At 42.1% G+C, this 21,622-nt stretch overlaps 1 protein-coding gene across 3 annotated transcripts in view; it reads right to left on the bottom strand.

Annotated features, from left to right (window-relative positions):
• Positions 1 to 2,582: 2,582 nt before the first annotated feature.
• Positions 2,583 to 21,622, bottom strand: part of MBOAT2 (membrane bound O-acyltransferase domain containing 2) — a 113,584-nt gene continuing 94,544 nt past the window's right edge. For all 3 annotated transcript variants that reach the window (XM_060169327.1, XM_060169328.1, XM_060169329.1), the window contains 7 exons: positions 18,825 to 19,008; positions 14,397 to 14,589; positions 13,921 to 14,024; positions 11,214 to 11,278; positions 9,780 to 9,912; positions 7,003 to 7,154; positions 2,583 to 4,388 (listed from right to left, as the gene is read on the bottom strand). In XM_060169327.1, coding sequence (XP_060025310.1) covers positions 4,163 to 4,388; positions 7,003 to 7,154; positions 9,780 to 9,912; positions 11,214 to 11,278; positions 13,921 to 14,024; positions 14,397 to 14,589; positions 18,825 to 19,008 — 1,057 coding nt within the window. In that variant the 3' untranslated portion in view covers positions 2,583 to 4,162. The remainder of the gene's footprint in view (positions 4,389 to 7,002; positions 7,155 to 9,779; positions 9,913 to 11,213; positions 11,279 to 13,920; positions 14,025 to 14,396; positions 14,590 to 18,824; positions 19,009 to 21,622) is intronic.

Genomic DNA, 21,622 nt, shown 5'->3' with positions numbered 1-21,622 from the left:
TTTCACAGTGTTACTTAGAATTCTGCACCTCTGGTAAATATGATGTATTCAGTGTCAGCCAGGATGGACTATTAGTGGCTGAATAAAACTCTACGAAATACTGGTTCATATCTAAACCTCTGGACAAATGCTTCGCTGACACAGCAATAATAGGCACCATTCTGAAACAATTATTCTCTCAAGTAATTTTTTCTTTCGACTAAAATGCAGAACTCTTCAAATCAATAAACTGATAATTTTGGACAATTTAAAATAAGGAAACAAAAAAGCACAAATGTCCAGAGTTGCTCATGAACTTACAAATGAAAATTTACAAGGTATACATTTTAAATAGGAAAGATTTTTGTCCCAAGTGTAATCTAGTCCTCGAATAAAAGTACAAATTTTATAATTATTTTAATGTCAACATTTTAAAGTAATTTTTTCTGTAGTTTAAAATAAGGTATAACTAAATTAAATATTCTTTAAATATCTTTGAATGAAATAATATTTGAGAAGTTATATGGTGGTAAACCCTGTCCAGTAAAATTGATAATTCATATAACATAGTTTTTAGCATATATATTCCTCAGTTGTACACAGCACAAACAGAAAGCAGAGAAATCAAAAAGAAAATATTTTCCTTCAGTGGAGACTATTTCGTTATGAAAGATTCATTTCAAGGGCTGTATTCAGTAGAAATGGTATGCTGCACGCCTTCTGATTGCCTCAAAAAACTTGAAAAGTCAGGGCTTTGAGCTCAAGTAGTAAAAATAAGGGACCATGAAGATAATCTTGATGGTGAATCTGCCCCGGTTCGTGACTCTTACAGATCTTGCTAATGGTTTCCATTCATTACAAACATTCATTCATTTTATATTCATTACAAACACAACTGGTCCAAACTCTTGGAACTAACCCTTTGGGCTCATTAAGGAACTTTCGGCTGGAGGACAGGTCACTCGTCCAAGTCCCGAGGCTCACTAATGTCTGAGCCAGATGAATACCCAGGTCTCCTCCCAGGACAATTAGTGCTTCAATGTGGGTTACCTCTACTTTTTAAAACCATTCTTTTTACTGGAAAATTTTTCTCCAAACTGGTATCTGTGGAAATCCTGTATGTGAACATCACACATGGTGGGAATCAGTAACAAAAATACTTTTTAAGCAAAAGTATGGTGGAGGCATAAGTGGTGGCTGGACATTTTGGAAGCCAAATAAACCTTCTCTATTATGCTGGGTATTTTAGAAGCTAAGTAAATTTCTTCAATTACCCTGAGTTCCAATTATAAATGCTTATTTTAAAAACCAAGAATAAGCGGGTTGTAAAATGGTGACAGCTGAGATACATCAAAATAAATTAACTGCTATTGTTTCAAAAAAATAAAATTGTGGGAAAAATAAGTATTTTGTCCATTTTTTTCCCTGAGCAGTATAATAATAACCAAAAATATTGATATAAATATGATGCTGATTGATCATCTCTGGAGTGGTTTCATGGCAACTGAAGAGTGGAGAAATAATATAAATATGCCCTGAATCCTATTCTGTTGATTTAAAAAGAAGCACATGTTACAACGAATCCCTTTAAGTTTAACATAGTAGAGATATACCAGTCTTCAATTCTTCTATTATAATTAGAAGTAAAGTATTAATCCTTACAACACTCCAAGTAGATATATTCAGTTTATAGAGCACAAAAAGTCTCTTCTTGAGGAGGAAGGTCAAGCTGAGAATGAGAATTCTTTCTTTAGTTTTTCTCCTAGATTGTATACCTGTGATTATAATTTCTCCAAAATTAAATAAAAGCTATTCAAAACCCATTTCATACAAAAAACAAAAAACCTGGATAATCCAGGGGGATGGAAATCAGTCAAATTGTATATATAAGGTATTATCTTCAAAGTAATTGGAAAATTCATCAATCATCTTGCTTTCTAGATGGCAGTGCTATGATTACCTTCATTGAGCAAAAAACAGATAACAGTGATATTAGGTTTATAGGCTGAGGAATAAAAAATAGTCAGGTAATAGAACTAAATCATGATTATTTGTTAATGGCTAGGTAGGCTGAACAAAAAGAAAGTTTTTAACGCACTTTCTTATTTTCACTTATGACATGCCTAGACTTGTCTTTTAACCTCTACATTTGTTTACTTTTTCTTAATAGTGATCAGATTCTCTGCAGCATTAATTAAATGGAGGAGACATTGTGGGGGGGCAGATACTTTCCATGATTAATCTTTTCTAGTCTCTCACATTCCACAGTTTGCTTAAATTCAATGCATGGGAAAACAGAAAATTTATTTAGCAAACCATCTTTTCCCAGGAGGTAACAGGGCATGGCTAACATCATCAGGTGGAGAAAAAAAAAAAATTACCTTTAGAAAAATAAAAACATTTCATATAAACAAAGAGGAAGCTATTTCTAAAGTTCTGGGAAGGTACACTGATATTTTTGCTGATTAGACCTCAAAAGTTCCAAGTACATTTGCTTTTCCTTTCATCTTTAATTGAAATACTACACAGCTTAAGCCAGAGAGTTGTTCTGTCCTTAACTTCATTTGCAAATTTATTAATGACAAAAAAAAGAGAGACTCATCATAGATAGACAATTTGCATTTCATTTAAAAATTTAAGGCAAAAAAGAAAATAAATTCCACAAAAGATGGGTCACAGAAAAGTGAACTCAGAAGGCCCTGCCCATCCTTCTCCCTTTCCGCCCGTGATTCATCATCTCCGGCCGTGGCCCTGATGCCAGACTGGCATCACACCCCACTCCTCTGCTTTCAGCTACTGCAGCATCACAAGACTGTGGGGTTAAAGGAGACACCCAGCAATTCAGGTGAAATTAATTATGGTAAAACCAGCCCATAAGATAAAAGCACATTTTTCTACTTAAATAATCTGAAACTCATTAACAAGAGTTAGTGGCAAACCTTTTATGTGAGAAGTTAAGAGTTTGGAAACTAATTTATATTATTCTCTACAGAGGTGGTTCAGACCCAATGACTTTAAGTTTTCATTTTCCTAAAACTTTCCCAAATACGAATTAAACTGTCAAGGATAAAAAGTGATTAGCTAGAGAGTAATTTCACTCAGTGATTTTTCTCTTTCAAAACCTTCAAGCAATCTCCCACTATTATTTTCACAATCCTTTTATCATTCTATATAATTTATGCTTGATACATTTCTTTTAAAAGTCAACGTAATAAAAAGTTATTAAACTTTTATGTCTTACAGAATCACAAAGAACTCAGATAAATAGGGATGAAGAGCACACGTCTGCAGAGCATCGGTCACCTGCCCTGCACACCTGTGTGCGCTGGTCCCAGCTGCCACTGGCTCAGGCTCCGGCCCCCGCAGTGCTTTCTTCATTCACGTCTTCCTTCTTTCCTTTGTCATCTTCTCTCTCTCTCCCTTGGTTTTTTTTTTTTTGTTTTTTTTTTTGTTTTTTAAGAAAAATAGCTTAAAATATCACATTACCAACCTTTAATTATGTTTAAGAAATCCCTCCTTGAAGGGCTCTCTGCCTGACACAGGGTAATTAAACTCTCCAGGAAACTGGCATCCATCACTTTACAGTTTCACAACATACTGTAGTCATTTGAGATACTTTAAGAAAACCCTTCAAATACTGAGATGTTTATTGCATTTTAAAGTATCCACAGTCTTAAATATCCTGTTCAAATTCCTCCGGAATTCCTGTGCAGCATACAACATCTAATATTGAAATAGTGTTCTCACAATACTACACTTGAAAATACCATTTAGGAAACAATATTTTAGGAAATAGACAGTTTAAGGCAAGACATTCATTTGGAAAAGTTAATTTTTCTCAATCATCTAGATTGACACAATTATTTTTCCATCTCTTCAGTGCCTTGGGATACACAACATACATTCAGCAGCAGGGCACACTTATGACCCTACGGACATATGCTGAGGTCCTGAGTGCCCATTGAAATAATGGAAACATTTTTGATAAGGCATGGCCCACAGGGACATGGCATGGGAGGGGTCTTTCACTCCATTTTCAAGCTGGTATACAGGGCATTCCCTATCTAAAACTGTCCGATTTCCCCCCATGTGATCTCTTTCCCAACAGACACAAACCCCTTGAAAGGTGCTAAGATTGGTTTCTGTTAACAGACAAAAAGTAGCCATCAGAGTGCTTTCCCCATCATTGCTTTAATGATGGATGTCTAGAGGCTCTTTCTTGATTCTGATTGCAAACATTGTTTGTTGTGGAAAAACTATTCTGTCCCAAAGAATTTCCTCTTTCATCAAACTTTTTGGATCGTGACAGCTGAACGTTTTCATGTGTATTCTTTCCTCTTTGAGTTTTTTTCACCGGTAACAACAATAATACTAAGATACCAGCACAGTGAAGGCTGTAATACCAGGAGCTAAAAAAAAAAAGGGAAAACTTTACTTTATTATATTCTGATAATTAACAAGACTTAATTTGACATTTGTCAAAATGTCACAAGCCCCACCTAGGATGTCTATATTTACTACACTATTCTTTTTTTTTTTTTTAATTTATTTAGTTTTGGCTGCACTGGGTCTTCGTTGCTGCGCGCGGGCTTTCTCCAGTTGTATCGACGGGCTTCTCGTTGCGGGGGCTTCTCTTGTTGTGGAGCACTGGCTCTAGGCGTGCGGGCTTCAGCAGCTGTGGCGTGTGGGCTCAGTAGTTGTGGCTCGCGGGCTCTAGTGAGCAGGCTCAGTAGTTGTGGTGCATGGGCTTAGGTGCTCCGTGGCATGTGAGATCTACCCGGACCAGGGCTCGAACCCGTGTACCCTGCATTGGCAGGTGGATTCCCAACCACTGCGCCACCGGGGAAGCCCTACACTAGTCTTTTACCCATCCCCCTTAGATGAAACTCTAACCATGTATGCCAGTGGGTATTTATAAAGCACTCATACTAGATATCATATTGCATTCCTTTGTAAAGGTCATAAGGCCAGGACTAAGTAGAACAAAAACCAAAATGTACTTATTAATAGCTGCAGAGATCTGAAAAAAAAACTCTCAAATCCATAGAACCAAATATTGAGCAAAGTATGGAGGTAGTAAAGGGACAGTAATAGCCTTGCCTGCTATTTACTGTCCCTAATTAAGTTACAAATATTCCAGTGATGTGAGTAATAGATAAGCAATATTGCTTCTTGATGGTTACAAAATAAAGGTCACAAAATAAAGGTCACATTATTAAAGATATTATTAGAAGTATCATGCCTCAAATTAAATATAAACCAAATGTGACCTCCTGGTTCTATAGCTGTAAGTGCCAGTGCCTGTGAACAAAGTACGTGAGACAGAAAATCCTGAGACAGAAAATCCAACCAATAGCTCAGTCACATTTAGACATACGTAATAATTCTGTTCAAAAGGACACTTTAGTAGGAGTTACTTATGTCTTCCTGTATGATTATTATGACTCTGTGCTGTCATTCTAAATGCTAGGGTAATGGAAAATAGTTTTTGATCTCAAAGATACCACTATCTACTATGGGGGGAATGGAATTTGGTGGGAGAGGGAGAGAAGATAAACAGATAAACAAAATATGGAATTCAAAACAATAATTTCTGGGGCTTCCCTGGTGGCACAGTCGTTGGGAGTCCGCCTGCCGATGCAGGGGACACGGGTTCGTGCCCCGGTCCGGGAGGATCCCACATGCCGCGGAGCGGCTGCGTCCGTGAGCCATGGCCGCTGAGCCTGCGCGTCCGGAGCCTGTGCTCCGCAACGGGAGAGGCCACAACAGTGAGAGGCCCGCGTACCGCCAAAAAAAAAAAACAAAAACAATAATTTCTATTATGTAGAGATGAAAAAGTACCAATGAAATATAAAAGAGTGAAAAGGGAACCAATAAATGAAATGCAAGTAATTTATCATCTTTTGACTGAAGAAATGAAGAGGATTAATAATTCGTTATAAAGAACAAGCTGTGCTGTTTTTTAACTGCTTCATCATATTCATTATTGTTCATCTTTTTTAAGTTTTCCTTTCCTTTGGGAGTTAGCAGTCTTATCGCTGAACTCATGTTCCACGGACTTTACCAACGGTTACTGGTGACTATCAGAGGATATATTTTACTTCCGTCCCTAAAATATCCCCAGTGACTCTTAAGCCTCCGCTTTAACAAATAAACTCTTAAACCTTGGCTCTCGAGCAGGGGTGAGCAAACTACAGCTTGTGGGCCAAAGCTAGTCTGAAGTCTCTCTCTTTTTTTAATTGAGATATAACTGACATATAACATTATTAGTTTCAGATGTACAACATAATGATTCGGTATATGTATATATCGTGAAATGACCACCACAATCATCTAGTTCACATCCAAGTGTAGGAAGAAGAGCTCTACTGCCCAGTGTAACCTTTGAGATCTGAAGCAAGGGTTACCCAGCTGATACTCCTTGCTGTAAATCACACTCTCATCTGAGGTCTGAGTGGTGTTAATCATTCCATAAATAAACTTGTGACTGCTTGGTTTAAGATTTTAAAGTAACTGACAATGCATTTAACTGCAGAAAGCAAGCTAGGGTACTATTTTTCTATTCTACCCAAGAGCGAGAAGCTTTCTTTTAAAAATAAATTAAAATGAAAAATAAATAAAATAAAATAAAATGATACAAAGGAACTTATTCACAAAACAGAAATAGACTCACATACACAGAAAACAAACCTATGGTTACCTAAGGAGAAAGGGTGGGAGAGGGATAAATTAGGAGTTTGGGATTAAAATATATACAGTACTATGTATAAAACAGGTAAACAACAAAGACCTACTGTATAGCACAGGGAACTGTACTCAGTATCTTGTAATAACCTACAATGGAAAAGAATCTAAAAAAGAATATATATACACACACACACACACACATACATACATACATATGTAAATAACTGAATCACTTTGCTACACACCTGAAACTAACACAACATTGTAAATCAACTATATTTCAATTAAAAATTTTTAAAAAATTTCCGATGGCATATTTTTAAGAGTAACACTTACCTGTAAAACATAAATGATGGTTTTATAGAAAGAAGAACGAATGGCACAACTGTGTAACTTATTGCTATCTGAGTTGCTATCCATGTTATGACATCATACAATAATTTAAGTTGGGGAGGTTCGATGAAATGATGCCTAAAGTTATTTCTCACCTGAAATAAACAAAAATATTTACCTTTAACATTGCTTATAAAATTACACTGACTATATCAACTGTTTCAAGGATGTGGAATAAGCGAAACTCCCATACGTTGCTGGTGGGCATCTAAAATGATACTGTTACTATGGGAAAAGCTGGATCTGGTTCAGAAAAAACTAATACACGTATGTATAAAAAATATGGAGAGTGCATGGGGAAGCACATGAGCAAAATGTGTGAATCTGGGTAAAGGGCGTGCGTATAGGAGTTCTTGGCAATTTTTCTGTAGATTTGAAGTGGTATTAAAATTAAAAGTTCCCCCCCCCAAAGTTAAAAATTACACTTCCTAGAGCTCCTTAAATCATATTTTGTAAACTATAGTACAGGCACACCTCATTTTATCATGCTTCACTTTATCATGCTTCGCAGATACTGCGGTTTTTACAAACTGAAGGTGTGTGGCAGCCCTGTGTCGAGCGAGTCTACTGGAGCCATTCTTCCAACAGCATTTGCTCACTTCTTGACTCTGTGTCACATTTTGGTAATTCTTGTAATACTTCAAACATTTTCATTATTATTATATTTGTAATGGTGTTGTGTGATCAATGACCTCTGATGTTATGACTATGACTTGCTGAAGGCTTAGGTGATGGTTAGCATTTTTTAGCAATAACGTATTTTTTAATTAAGGTACGTATACTTAGACATAATGTTATTGCACCCTTAGACTACACAATAGTGTAAACATAACTTTTATGTGAACTGGGAAACCAGAAAAATTCGTGTGACTCCCTTTACTGCAATATTCACTTTATTGCCGTGGTCTGGAACCGAATCTGCAATGTCTGCCTATACGTAAATAAGGTTCACTCCGTGATCAGTTTTTCTACTACAATGAAAGGAGACATCCTTCCTATTCTTTAACCTCTGCATTTGTGAAAGACAGCTATTATACACTGAGCTTAGGTCAAAGAGCGCTTATTAAAATCAATGGCAATTACACACATCATTCATTAGGGGAAATTGGGAAGGGCTTCTCAGGAAAAAAGTGCTTTCTAATAACCACTATTTTAATACTTTTTAGCTTCTAAAACAGTCAAAACATTTCAATTTTGAAATGTGCAAACTTAACCGAACACTATTTTTTTTCTCTTGTGTCCCCGCTTTTTTCGCCTAATATGGTTATAGGCGAAGCATGGCCCTGCTCTGAGATGCCACGCGAGTTCTTCAGAGGGGATGCAGTCTGAGGTTAGTGGCTCTTCCACACACACCAGCACTCGTAGTGGCAGGATGCTACCCAGGTTTTCTGCCTTGCTGAAGGCGGCAAAAGCTACCTGCACTCTCTCCCCTTCTGTCCACCGGGGCAAATCCATTTCCCAAGGCATGGCTCTCAGCATCCAATCTCCACCCTCACCCACCTTCCCTGACTCCCTGATGTGGGACAGAATGAGGATTAGGCTCTTCCCCAGTTTGCTGTTCAAGTTCTTCTATTATTGGCCTCTTCCTCTCTCTCCAGCCCCACCCCGCCCCTGCCCTCTTCCTTTCCAGAATCATCCACCCTTTAGACATACATGAAGGCTCTGCTTCAACCAGATTTGCTCGTCATTCCCAAATACACCACACACTTCCTAACTTGGTTTTGCCAATGTCATTTCTACACCTAGAAAGGCATTTTCTTCCCCCATTACGCTTCAGTCACTACTGAAATAACTCATCATTCAAAGCCCAAATCCAAGCACACTTTCCTACTGGGGCCACCTCTAGTCAACCCAACCAAAAAGGATTTCCTTCCCTCTAAACACCTATGGTACTTACCATCCATAAAAGCGATGGAATCTATCATATATGCCTTGTGGTATATGTACCCCCACATACAGACAGATACCTACACACATACATACATACACCTTATGCCCCTAGACTACAAACCACAGAAGAATAGCCTTTAGTTAATACTTCTTGACATTTACCTCATATATCTCCAAGGTACCTTAAAACTGAATACAATAAACATCTGCTAGTTTGTTAAGTGAAGCCACCTCACCTGTAAGTGACATAAGAAGCTTGTTCAAACACTGTTTTTGTCACGTCACTTTCCTCCGATTGACTTCCAAGGACTTACACTAAACTGCCCCCCTTCTTTCCCATGTCGCCAACCTAATTCCTCAACTGTTTCCCAGATAATACACTAGGTCTCAAATACCCTACAGACCTGCGGCCTGCTTCGCACTGGTGTCCGCCATGGGGAATGGCCCGTCCACGTTATCTAGGCCTGGCCACGGTCCCCTCTTCATCTAAAAGAGGACTCAAAGGCTGTAGTTTTCAGGAAACATCTCTAAAATAAACCTACGCGTCTGGTCATCTCTATTTCACCCAGTTTTCAGCAATCCTTCCGAAGATTCTGTGACAACGAGGAACACGGTGTGGAGGCCTCTGTGGGCCGGGCCTTCCTCCCAGATGAGCCGAGCACGCAGCCCGCGAGGCACACTCAACACACCTGCCAGGCGCACCTCCCAGCCAGCCTGCAGCACTGACCTGGCCAAAGGAGCAAGGCTGCCCGGTAGGTAAGAGGCTCACTGGGCCTTTGACACCAGGTCACGTGACCAGCACTGCAGGATGAGAAGGAACTCATACTCACAGCTCGCGCTGCCAGCGTCATCACCACTCCCGTGAGAAAAGTCAGGTAGTAGCCCGGGTACACCCCATGCCAAATGGCAGAGAGGATGAACGTCTGGATGGTTGGACTCGAGGAGGCGCGCTCATAACACACCCTGCAAACCATGGAAAACATGAGTGATTAGAGCTTATCAAGTCCACAACGATCCCTCTTATTCCTGGTCAGGAGCTAGGAAAATGGAGCTTATAGCTATTAGGGATCAGATGTATGAAAAGAAATTTCATTTCCATCTTTTCACTGGTACACATAATGGCCAAAATGATCATTTCTAGTGTTTGGGAGTCCATGCTATGTACAGAAGAACTTTAACAAATATAAAAGTTATTTTTATTTTACATTATTTTATTATTTTCTTTAGTAACATTTAGAACTTTCAACTGATCTAACAATAGTCTTCTGGGAAGTAGGCTGTGCTCAGTGTAAAGTTTTCCTGTCACAGGTAGAGAACTCAGATGAAAATAAGATTTTCCTAAGGTATCAAATTTAAAATATAACAACAAAAACTAACACAACAGGTTAGTTCGGCAAATCTGCACCCACTGGGGAGACTGCAAGGCACCAGGAAGCAATGATAATGTGTTTTGGATATTTCAAGAGGTAAAGGGATTGAACTTGTCATGAGTAAAGGACATGACAAAAGAAGGCTTCTTTACACAGAACGGTGCTTAGAGCCCTCCCATCACAGGAGCAGTCTTTTATGAAATAAACTCAAGATCGGGCAGTGTGTCCCATCAAGAACAAGGAGAAAGGACCACTGGGAGCTTCTGCGCGGTGTCCTAACTCCGTCTTTTGTAATCGGTCCTCTGCCTTCCCCGTGTGCACGTGACAAGCCCTCATAATTCTCAGCACAGGCGCCTCTTTGCCCCTCATTCTCGCATGCTTCCCACTCACTCTCTCATCATCCTCATGACAGGGGGCATTGCATAGAGATGACTGCCGAGTTTGTACCAAGATGGTGACCTCCCACTGCAGAGGCTGGGTCTCTGCATCCTGTGCCCAACATATAAAGGTCTGTTGTCCTGAAATATTTTAAAACTGGAAGCATTGTGCAAAATCTAGGGCATACGTACGGTGGCTGTGTAGGCATTTTTGTTTGGCCAAATCTCCCATGAATGAGGGACATACTGGTGATCTCAAACCTTGGTGGGCACCTTTCAAGGCAGGCTACGAGGTCAGTGGTGGCTACATTCATGACTCATGCCTAAATAGTTCTCTGACTTGGTAGCACCCTGCTTAACTCTGCTTCCCGGTTAACACAAGGTCACAGCGTTAATTTAATTTAGTTAAGAATGTGAAGCCAGTGAAGCTCAGCCTCAAGAACTAGAGGTCAAAAAAAAAAAAAAAAAGGAACTAGAGGCCAACGCTCAGCTGATGGTGGTTCTGGAGGGAGCTTACCTTTTGAGCCAAAGAGCTGTCTGAATATTCCAATTATCAAGAAACATCTTGAAACTTGTTGACATCTGAAAAACAAAGGAACTTTCTTCTTTGGCCAACAAAATAATGAAGCTTTAAAGGTAAGTAACATCTTACTGTGCTAAGAGTACATTACTTGACAATGATGGTAGTGTACGATCTCTTTCCTTAACGCCGTTTTTTCTAATAGAGTAACATCATCCTATAAAAGGAGTTACTGGAGGGAACATCTGTGAGGTAAATGGATTCTCACCATTTTCTCCTGTGTGTTAACACTTACAGGGGTTGCCATGGAATTATCCCAAAGACACTCCTGATGGAGCAGGTGAATGACCTTTCAGCGGCCGTTCACTGGGGGCCAGACTGGACGCCCCATCAGGTGCAGCCTCACTTCCTTCAGTGCCCCCCTCCCCAGCTGCTGGGAGTCTTGGCCTCCCAGGACCTGCTTACCCTGGAGGAGTGGTCTGCACATCTTCCTACCTTTCCAGTGCCTCACTCAAGCTTCCCCCACTAATGCCACCCTCCGATCTCAGAGGGAAGCTCTGGTCTCCTGGCCGCTACTCCTTCCCTGTGTAACCATCCCTCCTTGGCTCTGCACTTCTCACCACTTTAGATTCTCTGGTCCGTTATTTACTGCTCTCATCAAACTCTGAGGATGAAAACTTCTTAAGAGGCAAAAAATCTTACTCTTTTATGAATAAGGCACATATATACATATAGGATATAAAGAGATATACAATATATCTGTGCTATTAAAATTTCATGGGGCCTGATTAGGAAAAAAAAAAAGTCTTAAAAGCTCCTTAGTTGGCAATAATGAACAAAACATTAAAACACGGCCATACATTCATCACCCAATTTCCACAATTATCCATTTTCGCCTATCCTTCCCCATTTTATTACTGACACTGTTAAGAGCATTTCAAAGCAAATACCAGACATCTTATTTCACCTGTAAATAGCTCAGAATTTATGTCCAATAAATAGGGACCTTCAAAAAAAAACTATGATCAGGGACTTCCTTGGTGGTCCAGTGGTTGAGACTCCGCGCTCCCACCACAGGGGGCTTAGGTTCAATCCCTGGTCAGGGAACTGCATCCCATGTGCCACAACTAAGAGTTTGCATGCCGCAACTAAGGAGCCCACAGGCCGCGACTAACACCGGCCCAGCCAAATAAATAAATATTTTTTTAAAAAGAATAATTTTAAAAAATAATGTTACAAAAAATAAATAAATAAATTTAAAAAACTATGACCAAAAGAAAAAAAGAAAAAAAACTATGACCAGGTCTAACCAAATTAACAATAATTCCTTAATATCATCCAATATCCATTTTGTATTCAAATACCCCTGACGGTTTAAAAACATGGTTTTCCAGTTGGTGGGGTCAGTCAGGATCCAAACATATGGCACGTCTGGCTGATGTCTCTTTTAATGTGTAACAGCCCCTCTCTGCCCCCCACTTCTCCCATGCCATGCATTTGTGCAGGAAATCGGGTCACTGGTCCTATGGCACTCCCTGCTTCTGGCCCTGGTGTCTAACTTACTTCTCTATCTTCTGGGTCCCTTCTAACAGCAGAAGGATCTAGAGACCTGATCAGGCCTGTATTTCCTGTGGTCCCACAACTGCAGGTGCCAAGGTCCAGCAGTGCGTCCAGCTGCTCCACTCACTATTTGTTCCCGGTCAGCCTCTCACCCGAAGCTCTGGTAGCTTCTCCCATCGGGAGCAGCCCCTTACACAGGCTTGCAGAGCAATACATGCTTTTGGTTTTCCTCTCTTCTCTCCAGCTACCCCCTCCCGCATGCCTTCCTTTGCCTGGCCTGTAAGATGGGGGCTCCTTTGGGGGCTCTCGTCTCGCCCCACCCCCTCAGTGTCCCTCATGGCTACTCTCGTGGTTCCTCCCAAAACCTGAAGTGCGATAGTTCCCAAATTACAATCTCAGCCCATGCCTCAGCATTCACTGGCCTGCTGGACCACTCGGGTAAGTCTGACATTTGAACACACCACCTTTCCCTTCATACCTGAGCCTTCTCCTTGCTCCTTACCCCAGTGAAAGGTACCACGGTGAACACAACGGTCTAAACCAGACCTCTGGGCATGATTCATAACTCGTTCTCTCTTGCTGATTCCAGTGTATCACCAAGTTCTGCTGAGTCTCTTAAACAGTGTCCAGTGTGTTTACATCTTTCCAGCCCCACTGCCACTACCCTGGTTGAGGCCACCATCATGCTGGGCCTACACAGCACCCTCCTAATAGGTCACTGTCTCAGGAGGGCGACGCCTTCTGCCTGACATAGCCCCATCCTCCTAACACACACACACACACACACACACACACACACACACACACACACACACACACACTCAATCACCTCACTAGTCTAAGCTGGCCTCCTATCTTAGAAATGCCCTATACCTCTCTGATCACAGCCAATCTTTCTGTATCCCTGGAACCCCCACTAGATTAAAGCTCCAGGAGGGCCCAGATTGTACTGATCTTATTCACCGGTTCCCCAGGGCCTGGGGCACATGGTTGATGACCAATAAGTATTGGCTGATTGAAAGAATGAGTATTATTATTACAAATCTTTCAGTACCACTGTTGGGACATCACATCATAACCTATGAAGGCAAATTATGCTACTTAAAGTGTCATATGGTAACCAACTTCTTAATGATTTACTAACCTCTATTTGCTGAATTCTCAGATTGGAAATTAAGTCCCAACGAGCTGCTCCATTTTTGTCATATCCTCTGAATCCAAAGCCTGCCGCATTATTGATAGCGTCAGCTGTAATACACAAAGGAAAAGAAACTATTACAAACCTATGTAACAAACTACTGTGTTCTCCCAGAAGATGTACGTTATCATATACTATCATCTTTAATTCTTAAACAGTCAAAGTAGATTCATTCTCATTTTTATATGATATTATAATAAAATGGGCCTTGATCCAGTTTTTAGGCTCTCCTAACAGTTTTTAGGCTCTATCCTTATATGTAGGACATGAACTATAAGGTTTGCTTCTCCTGAATAGATGACCCTAGTTTTTCTCATTGGTCTTGAACTATATATTCTCAACAGGGTACTCTCCCGGCTATCACCAGGGTAAGATTTATACTTCCACACATTGACACAAAGGTTTATTCACGTGTCACTTACCTAACGTCCATGCAAAATAGTATTTCGGTCTGGCAGCCAAAAGAGAGACGTATAGATAGATAACCTTGGTCGGCCATGAAGCTGTAGCTTGAAAATGCTCATCAATGTTATACTCCACAGGTAATGTCTTAGAGACGGTCAAGTGAAATAACAAGGAAAGTCCACAGACTAAGAGCTTCTGAATAACTGCCACCTGAAAGCAAGACGAGACTCTTCATAAACTTAATCGATACGTATTTACGTATTATTGCCACATAACTCCTCCTGAAGGCAGTATTAACCCTGTAACTCCATCCAAAATCCTGAACTCAGGCGTGCTCAGCATTTAAAGCCGCCACCGTCTCAGTATGAACACATGAAGCCTTAATGTCTAATGACTGCCTCTGGGTTATGGCTCAAATCACACTAGAAACCCCAATGTGTATTTTCAGGACTTTCAGTAAACTTAGAAAAACTAAAAGCAAACACAGGTGTATAGGATGACTACGTAAAAATGTTAACATTAGTAAGTTTTCGTAGTGGATTTTACGTGACTACACACACACACACACACACACACACACACACACACACACACACGGCTTATTTTTTCCATTGTGCTTTTTCCCTACTTTCCAAATTCTAGGTATTTCATGGAAAACTATTTTTACAATAAACAACTTTCACGTTTCTTTAAACCTGAAAGTTCTTTAAAGCAATTTTGTTCAAATGATAAAACCAAAAGAGCCACACCCAAGAAAACAAAAAGATCTGCATAAAGATTCTGATGGAAAGAAAGGGATAAGCTTTATTCCGGTAAGGTTCAATTACCTTGAAAAACACCAACTCATGGTGTTTTTATGTTTTCAGTAGGCTAGACTATTTCAATCTGATTCAATATAAAGGAGATTATACAGGCCACAGAGGTAAAGAAACAGGAAAGAAAAGGCTGGATCCAGAAGAAAGAATGTAACAAAATACTTGGATTTAGTGTCCTGCACAGTAATCAAATAATATTCCAATTAACTACAGTTATTTGCAGATGAACACCCGTATTTAACACTTTCTGTAATGGGGCCAAAAAGAAAGGCTCAAAGGCGAGAGTCAGAGCACATGCCTGATTCCTGCACTTTCGAAGTCTTTACGTATTGTCAGGAGGCGCTGGAAGGTCAAGGGCTCTTCGCTGCAACTGTTCTTATTCTCATTTTCCTGGTCGTCTTTCAAAGCTTCCTCCAGTAAAGTAAGGCTACCTTTTCTTCACTCCTACCTCCAAAATATCTAACCTACACATCTGAATTTGCAACAGGTAATTAGGGAAAACTTATAATTGTAAATGAAGTGAGATGAACCGAATGACCTCATATGTGAACCTAAAAATCGGATACGTCACTTGAGTAACATACTGAGAAGTACTGTGGCCATTAGACTGTACACACTAGTTTCCAGGTCTCAGTTTAAAACAAGTTAAAGTAACATATACCTGACCTCAACTACCAGCTGGCATACACACCAACGAGAGTCCCCAGAAAAGCTAAGTCAATGCGGGATCAGGAACTCTGAAAGGCAGGGGTGAGGGGGCCTGAAGCTGGGAAGCCAGGTGTAACCCCAGTTCCCTCAGCCTCCTCTCCCCCATACTGGCAGGAAGCCAGAAGTTAACTCTCAGGTAAGCCTAACCAGAAAAGAGCCAGGCTTCAGGACACGGGTCCAGAGTGGGGCTGGAATGAATCGAGCCTGTGGTGGATGCATCCCGAGAGGCGATGTCCGCAGCCCCTCCCTCCCAGCTCCAGAGACCAGCAGTCAAGTCTGAACACCCGGGGCAGAAGACGGGAGAAGCCCGCACTCAAGAAACCAAACAGCCTCAGAGAAAAGACCTACCGGCATCACAGCAGAGACTGACAGGTGTTCCCCAGGAGACGTGCCCCCCTTCTTACATAGCAATGGATTTTCTATTTGCGCACGGTGAAGTCTAGCTAAAGACCACACGTCACAGCCTCCTTTGCAGTTGAGTGTAGCTATGTGGTCACAAGTAACATGGACAACTTCTGTGGCGAACCATCCTCAGACCATGAGGATGAGGGAAACGCCCTAAGGATGGCCAAAACGGGAGCTTGGATCCCCCGCCCGTGGAGCTGCCATATTACCCATGGACCGCTGACACTTGAGCTGTCCTGTAAGAGAAGAATAAACTTCCACCTTGTTTAACCTCCTGTTATTTTGGTCCTTGGTTCAGCAGCCAAACCTGTATCTTAACTAACGCAGATAAAGACAATTGGGAGGCCCCCAACAAAGGGGCCTCTGGGTACCTGACTGACCCACTTTGGATTCAAAGAGTCTACACACCCCACTCACAACACAAAGAGTTTCTAAGTGCCTTTAAGTGATCTGTAAATAACTACCACTGTTTGTGTGAACTATGTACATATGGAATTTAAATTTAAAATATACTAAAACAGGGCTTCCCTGGTGGCGCAGTGGTTGAGAGTCCGCCTGCCGATGCAGGGGACACGGGTTCGTGCCCCGGTCCGGGAAGATCCCACATACTGCGGAGTGGCTGGGCCCGTGAGCCATGGCCGCTGAGCCTGCGCGTCCGGAGCCTGTGCACTGCACTGGGAGACCCCACAACAGTGAGAGGCCCGCATACCCAAAAAAAAAAAAAAAAAAATATACTAAAACAGTGAGATAATATATGAAGAGTATTTGCTATTGTCAACAATCTCTTATTTATGATGTCCATGACCTGAAGGAGGAAAGTGATGTTTTCTAAGAGCAAATCCCATAAAAATTCAGAGTGAGGTGACAGAAGTAATACACAACTTTGCACTGTTTTTTGTTGGGTTTGATTTACCACTACTTATATGTTTGTTGCACTTGATATTTTTCCAGCATTTTACAAAATTAAGTCTAGCATTTTAATTCCTAATTTCCTAGTTAGGAATTCCTAAATTCCTTACTAGGAATTTCCTAAATTCCTAATTTCATTCCCTTCTCAGTATTCTAGAATAAACCTCTGGGATATAGAAGCTGTCTATAACTACCTTGAGCTCCTCCTACGGCAGTGAGGCCTCTGAAGGGTTAAGTGGTCAGCCTGACACAAAACCGTCAGCGAAGAGACCTGAATATACCCAGCTTCTCGTCCCGGTTTGAGCTGGCATTCATCAATTAACACTTGGCCAGTTAACGGAAACTGTGAAGACGAGAGCATCTTTTCGGTGTAAAACACAATGAGTTGCATGGCACGAAAGAGAAAATACGAGAGATTTTGCAAATGAGTGCACGTCTTCATTCACTCTTTGTTTCATAATAACTTAGCAAGGAGCTGGTCCTCTGCTCCAAACCCCACATTCAGAGAAAGCATACTAGCCCCACCTTTTTTTTTTTTTAATTAATTTATTTATTTATTTATGGTTGTGTTGGGTCTTCGTTTCTGTGCAAGGGCTTTTTCTAGTTGCGGCGAGCAGGGGCCACTCTTCATTGCGGTGCGCGGGCCTCTCACTATCGCGGCCTCTCTTGTTGCGGAGCACAGGCTCCAGACGCGCAGGCTCAGCGGCTATGGCTCACGGGCCCAGCTGCTCCACGGCATGTGGGATCTTCCCGGACCGGGGCACGAACCCGTGTCCCCTGCATCGGCAGGCGGACTCTCAACCACTGCGCCACCAGGGAAGCCCTAGCCCCACCTTCTTGTCTCACAGACTTGTTGACTGGCCTATTTCTCATGGACCTTTGGATTCTACCAGATCAAATCCAGCAAAACTTGGCCTGCACAGAGCCGCACGGGCTCCCCGGACAAGACGTATCAGTTGTTCCAAGGAATAAAGATGACATTCGGGTGTGAGGCTCAGACAGCCTGGGCTTGGATTCCGGTTCTCCCACTGCCACCCTGGAAACCCTGGTCAAATTACTTAGCCTCTGAGTCTCAGCCTCCTCATACGTGAAGTCGTGAGCATAAAGCGTCTGCCTCGCAAGACTGTCCTGGGGCTGAAAGTGCTGGGAAAGTGTTCACTATTATTATCTTCTGTATTGTGAAAACTGGACAAGGTTTTATGGAAAAGGTGATATCTGAAGTAGGCCTTTAAAGAGGCATAAGATTTCAACTGGCAATGGTCAGCATGAGGAGAGACGTAAGGTACAGCTAAGGAAAAAGCCTGGAAAATGAGGCTCGGCCAGATCCACGAGACGGGCTTTTCTGTAAAATACTCCATGACTACAAAGCATTATCCTCACTAAGGAACGCAGCACAGCTTTTAAAGTAACCTGATTTTTGTTCTTCAGTCATGATGGTACTTCTACCAGGCATCACCACTAGGTACTGTGTGAAGTGTCATTTACCTCGAAAAATGTTTTTAAAGAAAAAGATGGGTAAACTCAAAACTTGAAAACATTAGTATCTTGAAATAAACAAGGCTAATCAATACATGTTAGAGAGGCTGCAGGTGAACCTCATGACCTTACATTTGGAGATGGCTCTGTCTTTTCATACTGTATCTCTTCTTTTCCGTGTTCACCTGATTGTGTCACATGGTACGATCTGCCTTCGATGAAAGTGATGTAGTCTTTGTAAGAGCAGAGTGGGCCTGCCAGGATTCCCATGAAGTTACAGTTGTAACTTAAATACTCCAGAAGGCTCGGCATGCGTCTGCAACGAAAAGACATGCAACATGTGAGAGGGAACGTTCGCTTCCAGAAAATGTGACAGGAATGATCTTCTCCATCCTCACTTCTCTTAGCATTTCCAAAATAAAACTAGCTCTGATTTTCATTTGCATCCAAACAATGAGAATTTAAAGGTTCAGGATGAAGGAATGCGCAACAGTATTTCTGGATAAAAGAGCTTCCATACAGGTCTTTATGAGCAACTACGAAGGGTCTCCGCCTAACTCCTCATGATGAAACAAACCCGAGGAGGACAAGATACGGCAGGAAGAATCATCTCTTACTAGTCAATCGTTCACTCATTTAACAAATCTACGTGTGCACCGACTACTACACACACGCTCCAGGGTCTAGAGATACCGCAGTAAATCAAACAGGGGAACGCTGCATTCATAGAGCTTACGGAACAGCTGCAGAAAATGAACAATAAAAAAATACATAACGTAACTTCAGAGATGCTACGTGCAAGGAGAAGGGGGCATTTTGTTATATTAATAAGTCAGAAGAGGCCTCTCTGATCAGGAGACGTGCGAGTCGTGTGAATGTCCCGGACAAGGGCTCCAGGCAGAGGGAACGATGAGGGCAAAAGCCCTGAGCCGGGGGCAGGGCCAGGAGCAGGGAGCCCGGTGTGGCTGGGCGGGCTGAGCCAGGCAGAGAGGCAGGAAGGGAGTCAGCGAGCCGAGGTGAGGGGCCTGCCTTGCAAGGCGCGGAGGGAACCTTGGATTTTATTCTGAATGTGCTGAAAAACTACGGTCGGCTTTTAAAATACCTATGTTCTGAAAGAATCCCTCTAGCCCCTGGGTGTGGACAGAGAAGGGTGGACGGGGAAGACCAGTGAGGAGGCCGCTGACCTCCAGGGGGAGGTGACGGGGCTGGGGCCGCGGAGCAGCAGCGTCTGCCTGCATTCTGGCAGGACAGCCCTGGGGTCTGCAGATGGACCGGATGTGCGGCAAAAGGGAGAAGGGAATCAAGGATGTTGTGCAACATTTTTTTTTAAATTAATTTTTGGCGTCAGGTCTTCGTTGCTGCGCGCGGGCTTTCTCTAGTTGCGGCGAGCGGGGGCTGCTCTTCGTTGCAGTGCGCGGGCTTCTCATTTCGGTGGCTTCTCTTGTTGTGGAGCATGGGCTCTAGGTGCGCAGGCTTCAGTAGTTGTGGCACGTGAGCTCAGTAGTTGCGGCACACGGGCTTAGTTGCTCCGCAGCATGTGGGATCTTCCCGGACCAGGGCTCGAACCCACGTCCCCTGCATTGGCAGGCAGACTCCCAACCACTGCACCACCAGGGAAGCCCTACTGCAACATTTTTAATTCAACTGCTCTCAGGTCAGTCCAAATGGTACACAGTATCTAAAGTGTACGAAGTATTCCAGTTCTCAATGCAGGTAACCGGGAGAAAACCAGTTAATAACGCAGGAGATTATGCAGACCATGTATATTATCATGTAAATGCATCAGAAGTGTATTTTTTTTCATTTTTTAAAACCAGCTCCATCTGTGAAGTCTGCCATCCACTGACAGCTATAAACTACCACAAATAAAAGCACAACTACACCCGGGGAGAGTAAGTAGGCTCTTGAACGTGTTACAGCCCTGTCTTCCTCTCTAATATGACAGGCGATCTCCTAAAAAAGCACAGTCTCTATGGCCGAGAGGAGTCGACGGAACCCCCTCACGTATATTTTTATTAAATAAAACAAAGAGAAAACAGTGCTTCTGGCCCAACTGACACTCAGCTAGGTCACCCCTTAGCCAAAACTCCTTAAAAATTTTTTCCTGAATTACTTTTCTACATTTAAAAGTTTTTGGAACGTTAAGTCATTTTTCTTGAGGGCTCACAAGTGATTGGGAGCAAAATGTTTCGGCAGATTTTCTCTTGTACTTCTTTCCATGTAACAGAGGGCCTTCTCACCACCTCGCACACCTGGACGAGTGCCCCGTCGTCACAAAGCTGCCGAAGAGCCCCTGTGCTCAGGCAACAGAGCCCCATTTCAACACCACTTATTTCAAGACCAAAACAATGCCAGGTTGTCAAGGCGCATCTCAATCTTACCATGTCCAAATATGTATCACAATTTTCAAGGACAGATGATTCTGAACCATGAAACTTGCTGACGTACAAATGACAAGTCATGTTAGGAAAGAGGCAGATAACTATACTACGTGCTATGAAACGAGAACTAAGTATAACCATAATACTCTATTTATGACATCAAGTGGGAGATTCGTTCTTCATTCCATAAATACTTATTTGATATTAACTGTGCGTCATCCCAGGTTAGGGCTTCTCAGTCTCAGCGTTACTGACATTTAGGGACAATATTTCTTTGTTGAAGGGGACCGTCCTGTGCACTGTAGGATGTTAGCCACATCCCCGGCCTTGACCCGGCAGAAGTCAGTAGCACCACCCCTCTCCTTCAGTGACAACCAAAAATGTCCCTGGCATTGGCAAATGTCTCCTGGGGCCCACAAGCACCCCAGGGCAAACTGCCGTTGAGGAGATGGGAATGTAATGATAAGGAAGACGAAGGTCTGTCCTCCTGGAGCTGACAAGTGGGGGCCAGGGAGAAGGACAATCCCAATAAATATATTATAAAACATC

The sequence above is a fragment of the Lagenorhynchus albirostris genome, chromosome 13 (assembly GCF_949774975.1).
Source record: "Lagenorhynchus albirostris chromosome 13, mLagAlb1.1, whole genome shotgun sequence".
Classification (NCBI taxonomy): domain Eukaryota; kingdom Metazoa; phylum Chordata; class Mammalia; order Artiodactyla; family Delphinidae; genus Lagenorhynchus; species Lagenorhynchus albirostris.
Note: the sequence above shows the minus strand (reverse complement) of the source record. Positions and strands in the feature narration are given on the sequence as shown.